Source organism: Ambystoma mexicanum, chromosome 9 (assembly GCF_040938575.1).
Source record: "Ambystoma mexicanum isolate Mex_15411 chromosome 9, UKY_AmexF1_1, whole genome shotgun sequence".
Lineage (NCBI taxonomy): Eukaryota > Metazoa > Chordata > Amphibia > Caudata > Ambystomatidae > Ambystoma > Ambystoma mexicanum.
The window spans coordinates 248,546,010-248,564,853 of NC_090931.1; the positions used below are offsets into that span (position 1 = coordinate 248,546,010).

The 18,844-nt window shown below is 48.0% G+C and overlaps 1 protein-coding gene across 1 annotated transcript in view; it reads right to left on the bottom strand.

Annotated features, from left to right (window-relative positions):
- EI24 (EI24 autophagy associated transmembrane protein) overlaps positions 1-18,844 on the bottom strand; it is a 512,064-nt gene that overhangs the window by 395,434 nt on the left and 97,786 nt on the right. Inside the window, exon 4 of the mRNA XM_069614548.1 lies at positions 726-786. Coding sequence (XP_069470649.1) covers positions 726-786 — 61 coding nt within the window. The remainder of the gene's footprint in view (positions 1-725; positions 787-18,844) is intronic.

The window sequence follows — 18,844 nt, forward strand, 5'->3', positions numbered from 1 at the left end:
GCAACAAGTGCCATGGTAGTTTATCATTTTGTCATTTTAAAAGAGATAATGTATTCATATACTTTTACGTTTTACGGAAAATAAAGCACGCTGTATCAGTTGTAATTTAATAAAATCTAGCCAATGGGAGATCAAACAAAAATCAAAGGGTGTGTGCCAAAAACCAGGATTTCAACTAAAACCACAACCGTGTAAATTGTATCCATGTTTAAGTGGGACGTATGTGATTAACGCAGAGTGCTTTATATGGAGCCAACATCGATACATTGGACAGGAGAACTCTGGGAAAGGAGATAAAACAGCATTAGTAAAGTGGTAGTTGGGGGTTGGGTGCCTTCACCTCGGATACAGAGAGGCTGCAGGAGAGTGTGTAAAATTCTTCTCCCATGGCCAGTCCGTCGATGGCCTCTCAGTTAAAGGTGCTAGTTAATACCAAGTTGTCATGGTGATATGGGTGTAAGTTAAAAGGAATAGCCTGGCCCACCATGCACTTGATTGGTAGCAACAAACATGTTTAAAATGGCCTCTGGACAGCTTGCATAAGGTAACCATGGGAGCAGTGGCATTCTTGTCATGCAACACAAAATACAATGCCATCAGCAATAGGGAACATCCTTAGGGCAACCAGCCTCCGATGTCAACTATTAACCAAAATGCTTCAAAATGTTTAAATAGACAAATAAATGCAACATCTATGGACAAATAGAAACAAGAACTATATTCACCCAAAACACTCCTCCATTCCAAGCACAGCACTGGAAAATCCGGCTGACGATTCGTGGTTCACTGGAAACAATAAGACACACACATGAGATTCGTATTTGCCAAGGAAAAGATATTTCACTGCACAAAAAGCAAAAAAATTGAACTCTGAATTTGGGATGTCGGACCAGCAATCAAAACACATGGGAATTTACAATCGGCAGTGTGAATCGGGTTCTGGTCGACATAAGGACATTATAAGTAATGAATTAAATAAAAGAACATACAGTGTAAAGGGCCACAGGAGAGACTGAGCAAGAGAAACTCTAAGATCAGGCCCTGTGTGAACACACCAACAGACATCCAAGACTAACGGGAAGAAACAAAAAGTAAGGAAGCAAGAACATGAAATTAAGAGGAAAAACTGATTAGAGGTTGTGGTCATCTGGATGCTTGCAGAACCAGGAGAATCTGGCATCTGTGTGTGTCTGAAGTGTTATTTTATTTGTGTGTACTGGCTTGCTGTGTCTGGAGGGGTACAGGCCAGTGTCTGGGATTGTTTGCAGATGTTGGTTGTGGTGTGAGTGTGGTTAGTGTGTTTCGTTTGGAGTGGGATGGCCCTTTAGGGCATGTGTGGTATTTGGAAGGTATGCCAGAGAGAAGCTGGAGGAGGGTAATTAGTACAGTGGAAGGATTCAGAGTGTAGTATGCTTTCAAACACAGAGCCAGAATTCAGAGGGCAGCAGTACCCTAATCAATAGTGTTTAAACTTCAAAATTCAGCTAAGTGCAATACGTAGGCTACCCTCAAATTCTTCGAAGTGCAATATATATATGGGAATGGCTGGACCGTAAGATCGGTAGAGCCTCTACGTTGGCCCACTGACACATTCGGCCCTAGATTTTTGTGTATATTATATACACACATACATATACACAAACACACAGTTGGTGATCGCAAAGTGAAACGTAGTTCAAATTAATGAAGCAGGGAAACTATAAGTAAATTGAGAAAAAAGTAAGTTCTAATTATAAGGTCTCCACAGCTTCAGCAGGACTTTCCTACTAGGTAAGTAGGCCTCGTTCCTCACCAAAGTGAAAATACAAAGTAGATACCTGTGTAGGGTGCAGAAGTCCCCCAAGAACTACCCGTGTCCTGGATCCAGAGTAAAAGCACTTTGGCAGTTTTTAGGAAAGTAAAGAGGATTTAGGGATACCCTCCCAATCCCACTACACTAAGGGCTACCCCCGGGGAGGGGGCAGGATGCTTCGTCAGAACTCCACTGATCATAGCCAGGCAAGTGGGCTTTAAGCCAATATAATCTCTATGGCAGGGGTGAGAAAACTGGGTTGCAGGCTTGTGGGGAAAAGTCTGATTCTTCCATAACCCCTTGCCCCCAGGATATGCAGAATCACTGGGATCACTTACGTTTGACGCTGGGTACGGTTGCAGTGTTTGTGGATACAGGGATCGAAGTTGGTGCTAGTGGGAAGTGTACCAGGAAGTGCCGTTTGTGCTGAGGTCTTGCCATCTTGCTGGGAAGCCTCCCAAACCCTGCCAAGAAAAGGATTGAGAGGCACCGCGCCCTGCAGCTACTTGAACCAGGAGCCGCAGGCATCTGCGTGCACGCACCTTGGAAATGCACCAGGAAGTGCTGTTTTTGTGCTGAGGACTTGCCGTCTTGCCTGCCATGAAGCCTCCCCAACTCCGCCAGAAAAACAGTGATTCCCCAACTGTGTTTAGAGTAGTAATACTACTACACTACTATACTTTATCCATTTGGACTCAAACTAAATAACTACTTTTCTTTGTAGATTGAGAGGCACCGCCCCTGCAGCTACCTGAACCGGCATTCGCTGGCGCGCACCAGGAAGTGCACCAGGAAGTGCTGTTTGTGCTGAGGGCTTGCTGTCTTGCCGTGAAGCATTCCAAACTCTGCCAGGCAAACTGTGATTCCACAACTGTGTTTAGAGTATTAATACTACTACAACCATTTGGACTTATTTCGACTCTAAAACTAAATGACTGTACTTTTCATTGTAGATTGAGAGGGCCACCCCCCCCCCCCGAAGCTACTTGAACCGGGAGTCGCGCACGCACACTCAGGAAGTGTATTGCTGAGGGCGTGGGGCAGGTCTATATGGAGCAAGCGGCTCCTTAGAGTGGCTTAGGTACTCCTCTAGACTGCCGTGTGACAACCCGGTTGATTATTAGCAAATCCTGTAAACCAGAATAATTCCTCTTGATTTACACTTGTTAGGAAGTTCTCAGAGAAACCTTGAGAAAAGGATTAGACCATCCAGACATACTGAGCTACTGCATTTCTGACAGAAAAGGAGGCTGTGACCGTGACTGAAGACGAAATAGGTCTGCCACAAATGATAGTTGCCGTAAACACAGACCCAACAACAAACTCACATCTATAACCAGCCCACGTGAAAGTAAAGAACAACGTGCGCCACATCAAAGGGGCTGCGATTTAGAGACCGAAGCGGGCGAGTACAGCCTGCGTACAAAAAACGATTACTAAATCGAGCTGTCTCACTACAGAGAAAACTCCCAAAATTATGACCTATTTCTCTCCAAATCATGCAAACAAAGTCTAATGAGCAGCATGAGCCTATATGTTTAGAACCAGATGCTCTTGATGACGATAAAAGAAATGGGAATGTGACATATGTAAATGCAAATGCAATTAATGTCGATGATTAAGCAGACAAGTGCTATGAATGAAATTATAATTGAGCTAGGTGAAACTCTACCTTGCAAAGGAACACAATTCATTGAGAAAATTTGAGTTACTAGCTTTCCAAATACCATGCAGGATTATGAAACCCCTAACCATGTTGTAAAAGCGTCTCCTTCCATGAATCAAATGGGGTCAAAACTGTGTTAAATGAAAATAGTGGACTAGGAATTAGAGCTAGTGTTGAGGCCCCTATCGTGACAGACCTAGAAAGAGACAGGCTTTCCATGAATGAATCAATTCACACAATTCTAGGGGGAAAATGAATGTTATTAGTACCAACTTCTCGAGGGAACTACTTTGGTCAAAATGTATGAATAATCCCTTTAAATCATTTTTGTGTGCAGTCGGACGGTTTCTGTTTAAAATTGAAGCTGTATTGTTAGAAACAATGACTTGTGTTGCAACTGACTGATGACTTTAAGCACACGTCTTAAATTGGGGGGGCACAGGGTTTATTGAGCTTTCAAACTATTTTTACTCTTTTCTGTCATCATAAGTGTGGATTTAGTTATAGAATGTTTTATCTCTGATTGTTATTTAGAGTATATCGCAATATTGTATACTTTAAGGACAAAAGTTGATTTTAAGATGTACGGGTTTTCTATATTTGTATTTTATGTCATGCTGGAATGTCATCGTCTGCATATGAAAAGGTAGGGTACATGGACCCATTAAGGGGTGGGAAAATTAAACCTGACTGGGATGGGCCTGACCTAAAATCTGCTAGAAAGATAATAATCCGCAACAGAGCCAAAGGGCACCCCCGACGCAAGCCTTTATTCATCGAAAACTCACTAGTAGGCCTAGCTTTAGAAAGGCCAATGATAGAAGCCCAAGTGTTAGAATATAGGCAAATAATCATTTGCTGAAGGGGAATTGGGACGCCCATTCTTTGGAGTTTTTTTCCACAGAAGAGGGTGTTCAATAGAGTCAAAGTCATTTGCTAAATCCAAGAAGCCTGCATACACTACACCCTCTCTTACGCTCAGATATCTGTCTATAATGGTTGAGATCACAAAGACATGGTCAAATGAAGTCAATCCTTTTCTGAACCCTACCTGATAGGATTATTTTCCACTGCCCATGACTCAAGCCTAGCCAGCATACAATTGGCAACATTTTTTGACATACTGGCCAACAATAATATAGGCAGTGGGAGTCCGACCGTGAGCCCTTTAGATTGGCTTAAGACATTGGAATAGTCAAGGATGCAGCAATTGAGTTAAACACCCTTAACAAAACCGGCATCCACCATTCAGGAAATCACTTGCATGTTCCTATCTAATGCCATACTGACCCGGTGCCTTGCCTGGCTTAGTGCCTGCAATAGCCATCAACACCTGATCGGCTGAGAAGAACAAGTTAATTACCCCTGGTAACGTTCTTTTGACTGGATGTTCCTCCCACATATTCCTCATCTTTGATATATGATATCCAGCTTCAGCTGCTTTGGAAATGTTCTTTCGGCAGAGGGTGCTGTGCGTCAAAACGATGACCCTCGAAGGCCTACGTCTCGAGGACGAAGTCATCAAAGGCATATATAGCACGCACAGTGCCCGTTGGCTTCAGTTCCGTTTTTTCTCTTACAGCAGAAATACCTGCATAACTGCAGGAATCACCGTACTCAGCCTTGAAGGAACGAAAGCTGTAATAACATGGGAAATTCTACTCGGGGGTAGGCTGGGAGGGCGATGAGGAATACCTGGGAGGAACATCCAGTTGAAAGAGCGTTACCAGGGGTAAGTTACTTGTTCTTCGAATGGATTGTGTCCTCCCACATATTCCTCATCCTCGATAGACTCCCAAAGCAGTATTTGATTTGGTGGCCGGAATAGAATTTGTATTTTAATTTTTTTCATGAACCGAGTGCAGGACTGCTTTACCAAAGCTACCATCCTGACCGAGGGAATATTCCAGGTAGTAATGCTTTGTGAAAGTGTGGATAGTAGACCATGTTGCCGCTTCACAAATATTTTTTATTGGGACACCCCTTTGCAGGGCTGTAGAGGTAACCATGGCCCTGGTGGAATGGGCCCTTAATCCTTAGGGAGGACCCTTCCCTGCCAACATGTAGCATTCTGAAATGGCCAAAATTATCCATATCGACAAGGTCTGCTTAGAGACTGACCCAGTTTGTGGCCCGTATAGCCAATGAACAACTGATCATCAATACAGAGTTTTGACATTCTAGATATATAAAAGGAAGTTCTACGAGGGGCCAACCTATATAATCCCTCTTCCTCCTTGCTATGATTAGGAGGGGGATAAAAACAAGGCAAAACTATTTTTTGTCCTAGGTGGAAATCAGAAATGATTTTGGGTAAAAATGAAGGTTTAACCCTTAGAACAACCCTATCCTTGTGGAAGATAGTAGAGGGTGGCTTGGACCAAAGTGCCTGCAACTCGCACATTCTAAGGGTTGACGTTAGAGCTACCAATAGAATGGTCTTAAAGGTTAACAACCTTAAGGGACATTAATGTAAAGGTTCAAAAGATGCACACATTAGACATTTTAGAACCAGATTAAGATCCCAAATTGGAACCTGGAACGGAGATGCAGGGAACACGTTGGTGAGCCCCTTTAGAAATTGTGTCACCAGTGGAATTATGAAGTATGAACATTCCTCTGAGGAGTGCTTAAATAAGGACAGCACCGCCAAATAGCCTTTAATAGTACCAATCTGGAACCCCAGATTGTCTAAAGATAGCAGAAAAGATAAAACATCTGGTGTTTTACATAGAAAAGGATCTACATTCTTTTCTCTGCACCAGTTGTAGAAATTATTCCAATGGCACAAAGACTGTTTCTGGCCTTCTGGCCGAAAGCAAAATCTCCATTATGTCATCCTGGAGGTCCAAATTCTTGTGTATCAACCTTTCAGAAACGAAGCGTGAAGGTTGAGTGTCTTGAACTCTGGATGGAGAACCCGACCCTCCTCTTGCAAGAGAAGGTCCTCTCTTTGTGGAAGACTTATTGGAGGGCAAATGGACATATTCAGAAGGTCCGGGTACCACGTCCTACTAGCCAATCTGGGGCAATTAGGATCATGTGATGCCCAAACTTTCTCAACCTCCTGATCACTTGAGGAATGACGGGAACAGGAGGAAAGGCGTACAGGAGTAGAAATTCCCAGTTCACCACAAATGCGTCTCCTAGAGCTCCTCTTGGAGGAAATTCCCTGGAGCAGTACAGTTCGCACTTTTGGTCGACACCGTTTGCGAACAGATCCACTTGAGGGGTTCCCCAAAGGGTGAAGTTCTCTTGAAGGGCTTCCTGAGCTAGTTCTCACTCGTGGGGGACTGCACTGCCTGCTCAGAGCGTCCGCCGCCGTGTTCTCCTCTCTAGCTAGGTGAACTGCTGATAGGGAGATTCCTTCTTGTATTGCCCAGTACCAGAGCTGCATTGCCTCTCTGCAAAGTGGTAGTGACCCTACTCCTCTTATCTTGTTGAGGTAGTACAACACCACTGCGTTGTCCATCATTATAAAGAAATGTTTTCCCCGTACAGAGGGCAGCAAGGCCTTCAGTTCTAGTCTGATTGCCCTCAGCTCCAAAAGATTGATATGTAGTTTGGACTCAGCTGACTGCCAGATCGTTGGTGTGGGTTCCCCCCCCTACCCCTTCAGTGAGGCACCAGTTACTACTGTTATCTCCGGCTATGGTTGCCAAAATTGTTCTCCCTTCAGAATGTTGTCCTTGCAGGCCCACCACAGAAGATCCTGTGCGACCCTGCCAGGAGCCTGAAGTAGGTCTGACATCTTTACTGAGATCTGGGACCATTTGAGTTCTTAGAGCCCATTGAAGAGATCTCATTCTCAGGCGCCTATGGCACCAGAAAAATGCAGGATGCCATGAGGCCGAGCAACCTCAAAACAAATCGAAGGCTGGGAGACACTAGGCACTTCGAAATGCGGTGGCCATCTGAACAATGTCTTGAGCTTTCACCTCAGGTGGCAAGCTCTTTCCCAAGATGTAGCCAGAACAGGTCTGATAAATCGGAATTTCTGAAAGGCATCATATGGGACTTCTTGTAATTGAGGGAGAAGCCCAGTCTGTGAAGGGAGTGGCAGGTGATGTTGAGATGATCCAGGACTTGTTCGGGAGAACGAAGTGTCCTGATCAGCCAATCATCCAGTTAGGAGTAGAGGTGACTCCCCCCTCTCCTGAGACTCGCTGCCATCACCGCCAGGTCAGCCCGAATGGCAAATTGATAATGAGAACCGCCAACTGAAAACTTCAGATATTTTCTGTGCTTGAGATGGATTGGCACATGAAAATAAGTATCCTGAAGGTCCAATGACACCAAACAATCCCGGGGTTGGAGGGCCTGATGTCATGATTCCTGCCCCTCATGTCCTCAGCCCTCCAAGATGTCAGCCTGGAGCCAGGCCACGATCACCTACATTGCCCTCAAGGGCCTCTTCATCCCGCCAAAGACCCACTTGTAGTCAGACTTGGCGCTTGTGGCACCAGACTCACTCACTCCCATAGGATAACATTGGGGATTGGACTTGTAGTGCATTGATGGGGACAAGATGGATGCCCCCACATAGTTCCGTTCCCAGAACTGCATGTGCAGTCTAGTCTTTTTGGTGTGTTTCAGCCCAGACACACCTGGGATACCCAGAGACTATTTAAGCCATGCCCAGGCTGAGAAACATGCTTTGCGTTTTCTGAACCTGCAGCGTAATACTCACCGTGTTCGGATCGGTCTCCAGTAGGCCTGCATCTTTCTTCTGCACTCAGCTCCTGCAAGAACAAGAACACTGTTAGGAACAGCCTTACCTTGCAGCGGTTCTGCCCATCAGTCATCGCTCCTTCTGTCCTGCGGGCGTCTTCGGCGGTGTCATTCATATCCCGGCACGCCGTTTCCTAAGGAAAAGGGAAAAGAACAGAAAAAAGGCATTAGTAAGCATTCAGCAAATCTTCGCTTATTTTGAAAGACTGTACGAGCTTCAAACGCTTACCCGAATCCCAGCCGCTCTGGGGGAACTCTGTCTCCGGAACTTCTCATCCATCTGCAAGAGGGAAAAGACACTCCAGGTTAGCGTGGAAACATCTAGAGGCACCGCATACCGCGGTTTCTCACTGCATTCCTTCTTCATAACCGGCATCCACGCTGAAAACGTTGCGGCACCGAAAAGACACAGAAAAATAACTCAGTTCAATATAAATACTAAAGGGTCGCATCGCGCATCGTGCTCTCACCAACCTTCAGCGCTACTCATCTCAGCAGCACGTCGCCATCCCCGGACGCCGGCCATCATCTAAGGAAGGAAAGGAACGAAGTTAGAGAACTGTTCAAAAGACTCATTATACTTACCTGTCGGACTCTTGCCAGTGAAGTAACTAGGCAGCAACGAGCCTGCATCAATCAACGCGCCTCTGCGCTGAAAGCAGGACGGAGAGCACACTTTGCAAGAAAACAAGGCCCAGTCTCCAGTCGAGTAGACTCATGGGAAGGGTTCGAGGTCGTAAGAGGTCAGAACAGGCTGAGTGACGTCCCCGTGAGTACCAGGTGAGCGTTACACCTGAAGGGTCTGAGAAAGTGGGACCATCTTGAACTTGTCCTTCCTGAGAAACTTGTTTAAGTATCTCAAGTCCAAGATGGGTCTCAGTCCTTCATCATTCTTGGGTAATAGGAAATAAGGGGAATACCAACCCTTGTTCCTCTCTAGTTCTATAGCGCCTTTCTCCAACAGGGTTAAAATCTCCGGCACAAGGAGCGCCTCTGGAATCCTCAAAGAGTGGTTCCCCAGTGGATTGTCCTCTTTTATACAGAGACCTCAGCGGCAGTAACTGTGAAGTACGGTTTCCAAGGCCCAAGCATCCGAAGTAATGTCTTGCCATTCTTCTAGATGCTGAGACAGTCTGCCCCCCCCCCCACTGGTGAGCTGTGACTCAAGACCTCTTGAGGTAGCTGATGCAGCAGTAGATGGTAAAGAAGCCCCTGCTTGAGCTTGCTTTGCACCTCATCCACCACAAGGGAATCTCCTTTGGGCTCTTTGACTGGCCATTCCTCTAGCCCTTCCAACTAAGTAGTAGCAAAAACATCTACGGCTCAAAGATTGTCCACTAGGTCGAAAAGGCTGAGGTTGCCTAATAGTGGCACCTAAAGATTTGCCTGCCGCCTTCAAGGTCTGCAACTTCTCAAGTCTCTTGTCAGCCTTGTTGCCAAAAAGGTGAAACCCGTCAAAGGGAATGTTGAGAAGTCTGGACTGCACATCCACGCAAACCTGCACATAAACGGTGCTGGTAGCCATGGCTCTGCTGATCCTATCAGCAGAATCCAAACCTGACTGCTGAAGAGACTCGCACATGGCTTCTTTGCCATCTGTAACTATGGCTAAGAACCTGTCTCTTTCATCCCCCTCGGGAATGTGCTCTGCCGCCATGGAAATGCAGTCTCAGAGTGAACGTACATTTTGCGAGGGCACACGTGGAGTTGGCAGATTTGAGTGCCATACTCCCTGCGGAAAACACCTTCCTTGCCCATCCATCTACTTGCTTAGATGTTGCAGTAGCTGCCTGCATCACCCAACTCTCTGGAGTGGGGTGTTTTGACAGGTAGTCGGGGTCCCTACTGTAAGGGCAGTACTTATTGGTCAAGTTCTTATTAACAGCCGGATTGGTATCTGGCGTTTCCCAATGCGTCACCACCCTTTTCTGAAAAGCAACATGAAATGGTAATATGGTATATGACTGAGGACCCTTATCTAAGATGTTTGCTAGATCATCTTGTTCGAATGGCAATGGACGTTTACTCCACCCCATGTAGTCCACTACCTTAGACATGAGTTGCCTGTAGGGCGCAACTGCACGCTCCCCAGCCTCTGGTCTCCCAAACTCCAACTCATGTGAGGTAGTCACCCCACTTGCAGTCTGTAGGTTGTCATGTAAGTCCCTCAACCTTGACGACTCTGCAATAAAACTCTCAAGTACATTTGGCATACCAAATTAGAAGCCAAATGGAGCCTCTTCATCTGACTGCTCATTCTCTTCATAAATGGAAGAAAGACTTAAAATAGTCTTTCCTGGGTAGTGGTACATATGTTTTCTCAGGAAGGGGGGATTTTGCAAATAACGGGTTTGACGCTGGAAGAGTCGTCGAAATGGTCTTCTTTGGCGCTGTAGATTTTACTGGGGCAATCGGAGTCGATGGCGCAGTTGGCTATGATGGCACAGCTGGCGTCGATGCCTTTGGTGTCGATGTCGAAATCAAGGGTTTAGCTGGCGTTGAAGGTGTCGATGGCGTCAATGACTTTGACCTATGCTTCCGGCTCGACTGATCCTTCGATAAGACTTTATCGGATCAAGGCCTCAACGGCTCTCGATGAGGACCGGATCTTCGTCCCGGGCTCGAGGGCACGCAAGAATTAGGCTGAGCCCTTTCCTTCCCGGCTTCTTTCAAAGGCGCGGTAGGAGCATGGCTTGGAGGATTTTCAAATATTTTGAGCATCTCTGCTCTGAAGGCCTCCCACTCGGCCAGAGTGGAAGTTTTGGTTGGGCAAGCAACCCTCTCGGTGGAAGCATCCGACAACGAAGTCGACCTACGGTGCCTTCTCTTCGACTTCTTCGAGGATGAGGAAGAGTGGTGGGAGCCACTCCTCGACCACTTGGCCTTCTTCCTCCGAGGAGAGTCGCCTCTCGACTCGTCAGTCGAAGATTTCTTGGTCGGGGTAGGAGATTTAGTGATTCGACCTAGCTTCAACTTCCCCTTGCATTCCTTCAAGGCCATTGCAGTCCTAGGCTGGCACTTGGAGCAGTCCGAATTGTTATGGTCCGTCCTGAGGCACCACAAACAGATTTGAAGGGGATCAGTCAAAGGCATTTTCGACCTACAATCCCGACACTTTTTAACCCGGTCTTCGGGTTGTCGGTGTTGATGAAGAAGACATTTCTTGAAATAATCAAGTCGTCACAAAGTAAAGAAGTGTGCCGTATTTCTTGAAGCTAAAGCTGTCACGGAAAAATGAAACTGTAGCCAACGGGCGCTGTGCGTGCTATATATGCCTTTGATGACATCATCCTCGAGACGGAGGCCTTCGATGAACATCGAGTCAACGCCTTCAACGCACAGCACCCTTTGCCGAAAACAAAATTCCGAAGCAGCTAAAGCTGGATATCATAGATGAGGAATACGTGGGAGGACACAATCCATTCGAAGATGATACTTATACTATAGCTAGACAGGTTTCTTTAATCAAGTGGTAGATGGTACACCATCTTCAAACAAAATAGATTTGAAATTGCGACACCCACTCGGGCTCTGATATTGGGGAAAACAACGTCCTGTGCACCCTCAGAGAATCCACTTGCAACCAAATTCCAAAAGCCTTTTATGTCCCTGCCTCGTATAGTTCCTTCCAACATCTCCCTCTGTGATTCGATAACCAATCTCTTCTTCAACTTCAAAAGTTTTTTTAGTTGCGCTTAAGATTATGCCTAAACCCAGCTGTATTAACTTTTATTTCTAACAGCAGACCATAGGCCAAGTTCTGCTCTACGACAATCGGCATCGAACCACGGGGCATCGTTTCACTCTTCTGTACAACTACCAGGAATAGTAATACTAGAATGCACACACATTTCAGAAATTAAACCAATTAGTTTCTCGCACAGCATTAAAATGGTCCCAGGATCTTCTGCGAATGCCTGAACCAAAAGGTTTTCCCTTGCAATCTCTGCGTTTGCTAACATTTCTACCAACTTGCCTTTAGGTAACTTTCTCGAGCGGGATACTATAAGCAATGTATTGCAATTAGCGGAAGACGTTGAGCCAGTATATGGAAAAGCTGTGTTCCAAGATATGATTAAAGGATTATGGCCACTCTCAGGTCGGGGCATACCTCACAGTTTTTCACCCTCCAAAAAGAATAGTAATCAACCAGACAGTACGCGATCAAAGAATTTCTGCAAGCTAGACTATAGGTGTATTTTGGAGGGTCATCGACCCAAACGCCTCCCATTCAATTCGACAAGAGAAGTAGAATGCAAAAAGGAATCCAATAAAGCCCCATGTGTATCCCCAATAGACATGCTTTTATTTCTCTTGGAGATACCACATGCTGTTTCAAGAAGGAGCCTGTCTAAGAGCGTCTTATGGCCCAGCAGATTAGCATTAAAGTCGCCCACAACGGCAATGCGCGGCTCACACTCGGATATTAAAAGGTTAGCTAGCCACCCATTTGGAGATATATTTTTTAAATACTCTTTTGGGTGCAAGTAAATATTACATATAAGGAGCCTGCATTTGGCCTTGTTGCACAGAGTAATAGAAGCTAATAGAACTTGGTCTAATGGGCAAGGGATACTGCCTAAGCTACAATCACAAGTCCTACAGACCATGGTAGCAAGACCCTTACGTGGCCTACCACCCCCGTCCCGGATAGCCGGGCAAGAAGTTATCCACTATTCAGGGAAAGGTTTCACCAGCAGGGGATCGTCGCACAGCCACGTCTCTTGAAAACATATTATATCATGCTTTTTTACCCAGTTTAACCAATCCGGATCATCCAATTTATTGCAAACCCCTGCCACATTCCAACAGAGCAATTGTGCTACAGATGGACAAGAACTAGGTGAATCTTTTACCTTACCAAAAACATTACAATTGTTCCCACTGATGCGAACACTAGTCTCTCCAGGGTTAGACGCATCCTTAAAAAGGTGCAGCTCGGCTCTGATTCAACCATAGCTAAAGTGACCAAACAGGCACACTCTGCTGCATAAAGCTGTACACTTTCTCCTTGGCTTGTTTGGATATGTTAAACCCTAGGGAGGGTGACCGAGTCAATCTGTGTTCTAACTCTTAACTTGTCAGATTGTGCACATGGCCCTAGGGAAGTGGAGCGGCCAACATCATTTTCCCAAGTCGCTAGAAGTGTGCCATGTGTCATGGAGGGGCCAGACAAGGGACCTTACATCTTTGTGGACCCTGATCCCTCTATCTGCCAACACCTCACAACAATTCAGAATACATACAAGCGTAAATGTTCATTTGCAAGGAAAAAATGAAGATTGCAGCCCTTGCAATACATACAGTCAGAAAGAATTCGAACACAGGGAAACAATTAAAATGATATATTGTTGACTCCTACATCAGACAGAGCTCGAATTAGCATTCTTTTATACAAATGTTTGTTTCCGCGAGTGTAGCCCTTGAAGCTTAATATTAAGTTATCCTCTCTCCAACCATTCAAGGGGTCTTCACCGGGCAACATTCTTCTTGTATCGGGTTCACTCATGGGTATAGAACAAAGTCTCTCTGTGCTCGTATCAGCCATCTTTGGCACAGAGGTTTCAGCCAACTGTGGGCCAGAGACAATCTGATTTTTCTGATCATTGTGGCCAAAGGGAGGTAAGACAGCAACCCACCTATCCAATAGTCGGTTCGAACCTTGTGGCTTAAATACAGCAGGCTGGTCACTGAACCCGAACGACCCAGCCTGCGGACCTGGCATATTAGTACCAGCTCCTTCAGGCCCACTATCTTGCCCTACATTCATTATTTGTGGGTCTGACCCCAGCAGCCTTAGATACCATCACAAGCACAGGCTGCCCCGCTGGCTCAGGTGTTGTCTACTTGTAGAGACCCTCCAGCGTATGAGTCAGAGAGCTAATTATGTTGAGACACGCATCCATATATGCAACATCTTTTGCTCTCTGATCGACCAGTATTCGTTAAACGATTAACACAATCTACCAAAATACTAGAGCTGCCCAAGACTCTTTCCAGGCCACCTTGGTTATAGAGTCAGATAACTCATCATGTACTGCCGACAGAAAAGGTGCTCCATAAATATCACAGGTATCCACCTGCTCCGTTTGAGCCAGGAGAGAACGATTTGATTAAGTACAAGAAAAAGTAGTAATCATTAAGGGCTGAGCAGAGTCTTGGACTACCGTCCTCTTTTGAGACTTGCTATAGGTAGTCACTGGCGAAGCCACAAACTGGTCCACAATAACATTAGGAAAAGTAGGGATGAATGAAAAGGTTTTTCTCACGTGGAGGAATTCAAACAGGGCTAGGGGTGTCGAAATCAATTGTGCCCAAAAGCAAATTTATCCACACAGCCCCTCCACTGCATACACTCTCACTGAACTCCCTGGACGGCCTGTGCTCTCAGTTCTCATGACGACTATCAATAGATGCCCTCAATGCCTCAAGAGTGGCTCTATCCGAAAGTTCTGAGGAAGGAGGAGAAGAAAATACTGAACTATTTAGAGCATTCAATACATTTATACAGTCCTCAATCAGTCTATCGCCCATGCTTTTGCCCAATCCATTGCCCACAGAGGGCTGTGCCTGCTCTTCATTTAGGGCATTGCACACAGCCACAGGTTGACTAGGCGATTCTTGAGCACAGGCTAGAGGAGATCATTCTCGGGTATGGTAAAGAGTCCATCCAATGGCATAGATAGCTGAGATGTAGCCAATGGGGCAAAAATCTTGTGCGGACTTCAGGGCTGCATGGCTTGAGGCAAGATTGACGACTGGCTTGCTCCGTAGAGCCCATTTAATTGTTGACTGCTTTAAAGTATAACTTTGTTTACTGGTCTGGCTTACCCCTTGCACATCTAGGATGCTCTTTAATCCTAGCAGAAAGCAAAGTATTTGCGCTTATTCCACTTGCAATGCTTTTTTTGTTTGCCCATAGGTAAGTGTGGATTGCACAGCTACTGGACATTGCTTTACTTCTCAGCAGACACAATGATGGAGCACCAGCTCAGGCACCATCTCGGGCGACAGCAGCTCCAAGCGAATGGGCAGACCAGCAGATGGGTGACACTTAGCAGCTCACTTCACAGCTCACCTAATGGTGCTGGCAGTAGTGCTGGCAATGGTGGAAACAATTGTCAGTGACAGGGCACCTTCAGCACACTCTACAAAACTCTTCCCAGCGGCCTCAGCCAGGTCACTGGTAATCCCTGAGTTGCTGTTGTCATTTGCCAGAGAATTTTCCAGGGAATATCAGGGATATCGGGGGGGTCTTGCCAGACTTGCAAGCCTTACCATTATTGCCGGATCCACTCCACTACACCCAGACTCACCAGACTCGCCTCCCTGCAACAGAGCCCAGGAACACCATCCAATGTTTGTTAAAAGTACTGCTTAAAGGCACAGAACTCGCTCAACATACAAGCGGGAAGTGGGTGGTTGTTAGGCAAGATTGTGTGCAGTATCCTTTGGAAGACTACAGCAACCTTGACCTCCTGGTAATAGGAACCCCAACCTTTGGTATAGGTCTGTACTACACAGGTTGGTAATGTGGCTGAGCAGCCAGGCTCCTCTCAAGAGGGGTCAATGTGAGCAGTGGAGTGGTTACACAGAGATTCACAGTGACAAGTATTCAAATAAACTCTTACACTCAAGGTTTCTTGATTAAACAATTATTAATTTAACCGTCAGTTATATAAGCCTTCTTCAGGGGGGCGTGGCCTGGTGCTCATGGAGTGAGGAGGCTAAAACCTCGAGCTCCGGACGAGCCCGTAATTCGATCCTGCACAACGATCCCTGCGACCAGTGGCGCCGAAACCAAGCAGATCCAGCTGAAGCATGGGCGAATCTGCCCACTTTCCAGCTTCACCCGACAAGAATCGGAGCTTGGGGACCGAGTGCGAAGCCTCGACTCGGCGTCCCCCCCTCGGCCTCGGGCGAGATACACAAGATGGCCGCCATGACCGCCTGATAAGACGGGATCGCGAGCAGTGAAGGCGGCGCTCCGTCAGCAGCAGCGGCCGACTAAGACCCTGCCTTGGCCGCCGCTCGGAGGAGCACGGCGGGGCGAAGAAAGCGCTGGTCCGGCGCCGCGAGACCCAGCCGAGGTGCGTCCTCGGTCGGCCGAGGAGAGGCAGCGTTCTGCGCCCGGGCGGCCTCGGGGGGGAGACTGCCACCAGCACCTCGCACTCCGGACCGCCCGGGTGGCGGACATCGGGCGGAGCCCCCTCTGGGGAGCCCGCGGTGGGAGCCGCCTGGAGAGTCGGAGGAGATCCGGGGCCTGGGGGACCCTTTGGAGGCGGAGCTGCCTTGGGTGACTCTGACCGGAGGCCGCCGCGCTGTGGGAGCGCGCATTACGAACTGCCTGACTCGCTGGGCTCAGACGGCCTGGACCCGGTGAACTGCCCCCCCGAGGGCCCAAAGCTAACCGGCACACTGCGGCAATAGGCGCCAAGCGCCCTTCATCAGCGGCACCGCCCACCCGGCCCCGCTGGGACGCCTCCTCTGCCCGCCACGAACGCAGGCCCTGCACCTTCGGGGCGGATAAGCCCCCAGGACCTCACGCCTGTCGGGGTCTCTCTGGCCACAGGACCGTGGCAACCCAAGGCGGGGCTCCACCGAGGACAGCAATACACCCCACGAGCTTGGGTGGGACGCGGCCCTGGACGGGCCTATACAAAAACCCGGCCTGAAGAGGCGAGCTAGCCGCCAGCACCAACCGGAAGGCTCAAGCAACACTGCAATGTCCACCCTGAGAAACAAGGCCAAGACCGCCACGATGGACCCTTTCCTCATGACCAGGGCCCCCCCCGTCGCCCAATCCACTCCAAAAGGCGCGACGCAGCAGGCTACCCAGGAGGAAAGTCCCAAAGACAGTCAGGTACTGGAAGCAATAGCGGCCTTAAGGGAGTTTATAGACACTAAGATAGGAGAGGTAAAGGCCGACATACAGCTTATACGTCAAGACGCCCGCAACCTGACAGAGCGTGTCACCAATATAGAAACCACCCAGAAGGAAACGATGGAAGACACGAAAGACCTTAAAGCTGAGGTGGTAGACCTAAGGAGGAGGGTGGGCATCCTGGAGGCAAGGTCGGAGGAGGAGGAAGGACGCGCCAGGCGCAACAACATCAGAATCCTCGGTGTCCCTGAGGGGACAGAGACTTCCGACCCGATGGCATATGTGGAATCCTTAATTCAGCAGGAAATTGGGGCGGAGAAGCTCTCACAGGGCTTCGCCATAGAGCGAGCCCACAGATCACTACAGAAGAAGCCCCCTCCGGGTTCCCACCCCCGACCCATCATCGCGAAGGTCCTTAACTTCCGAGACAGGGAAGTGATCCTGAAATTCTCGAGAGAGAGGGTGGGGTGATAGACAGAAGTAACTCCAAAATCACCATATACCCGGACTACACGCAAGCGGTACAGAGAGCAAGGAACTCCTTCATCCCGATAAAGGCCAGACTGAGGCAGCTAAACCTGAAGTACATGCTGCTGTATCCCTCCAGGCTGAAAGTGATCCACAAGGGAAGAGCGATATTCCTTGAAACTCCAGATGCAGCCACCATGTGGATGGAACATAACAACATGGCCGAGGTCCCCGAAGAACCCACCGCCGAGAACCGCGCTGTAACCCGCAAAGACAGATAACATGGCGCTGGAGCCCCTCCCTCCTGGCGTGTACAATGGACTTCATTGCAAAAGGGTACAACAAACAAGCTGGAACACCACTATAATAAGAGATAGCAACAAGATTACGTGGCCCGCCGGGCCTCCCACACATGGGCACGCAACGACAACCCCCGGAAGATCAGTGCAGGCCTGTTGCCAGCACAAACCTGCTCGCGCCGGAAACCCTGATGGGGCCAGACTGCGCGAGAGCACCTGAGCACTGCACCTCACCGGCAGGAGCTGGGTGCACCAGTTACAGTTGTTTTTTTTCTTTTTTTCTTCTCCTTCTTTTCTTCTGTGTTCCCGTTGAAACCGTCCCTCTCCCCAGAACCACCCAAGCAATCAATGAGCACCCGACGCCGAGAAATGAGGCTGGCCGAGCCGCAAATGCAGAACAAGACATGATGCGCAGTAGCAAGAGACCTTGTGGTGGCGAGACAAGGGGCCAACCACGACGACAACCACACCCAAGGGATGGCATCACAACTTAACATAATCACATGGAATGTCAGGGGGATGGGATCCTACGTAAGGAGAAACCGTGTCTACTCATACCTGAGGCGCAAGAAGGTGTCGATCGCGCTCCTCCAGGAGACACACCTCCTGGCAGACGCCACACACAAACTGGCAGACTACTGGGGGGGCCAAGGCTGCGGCGCATCTTACTCCAAATTCGCACGGGGAGTGTATACATGGGTGAGCCCAGACACACCATTCCATCAAATGGGGACAGATGTGGATAAGGACGGAAGATACGTAGTGGTGTGGGGCATGATAGAGAACACAAGAATATGCATTGTAAACTCATACTTCCCCCAGCACGGCGTGCCTTCCCACTTGAACCAGATATGCGCCAGAATTGCGCACCACAGAAACGACACCTTCCTATGGGGGGGGGGAGACTTCAACTGCGTCATGAACGAAGAGCTGGACAGGTCCAGGACGCCACGAGCCTCCAACAATTCCGCTTCGAGGGCGCTCTGCAAAGCAGTGGACGACCT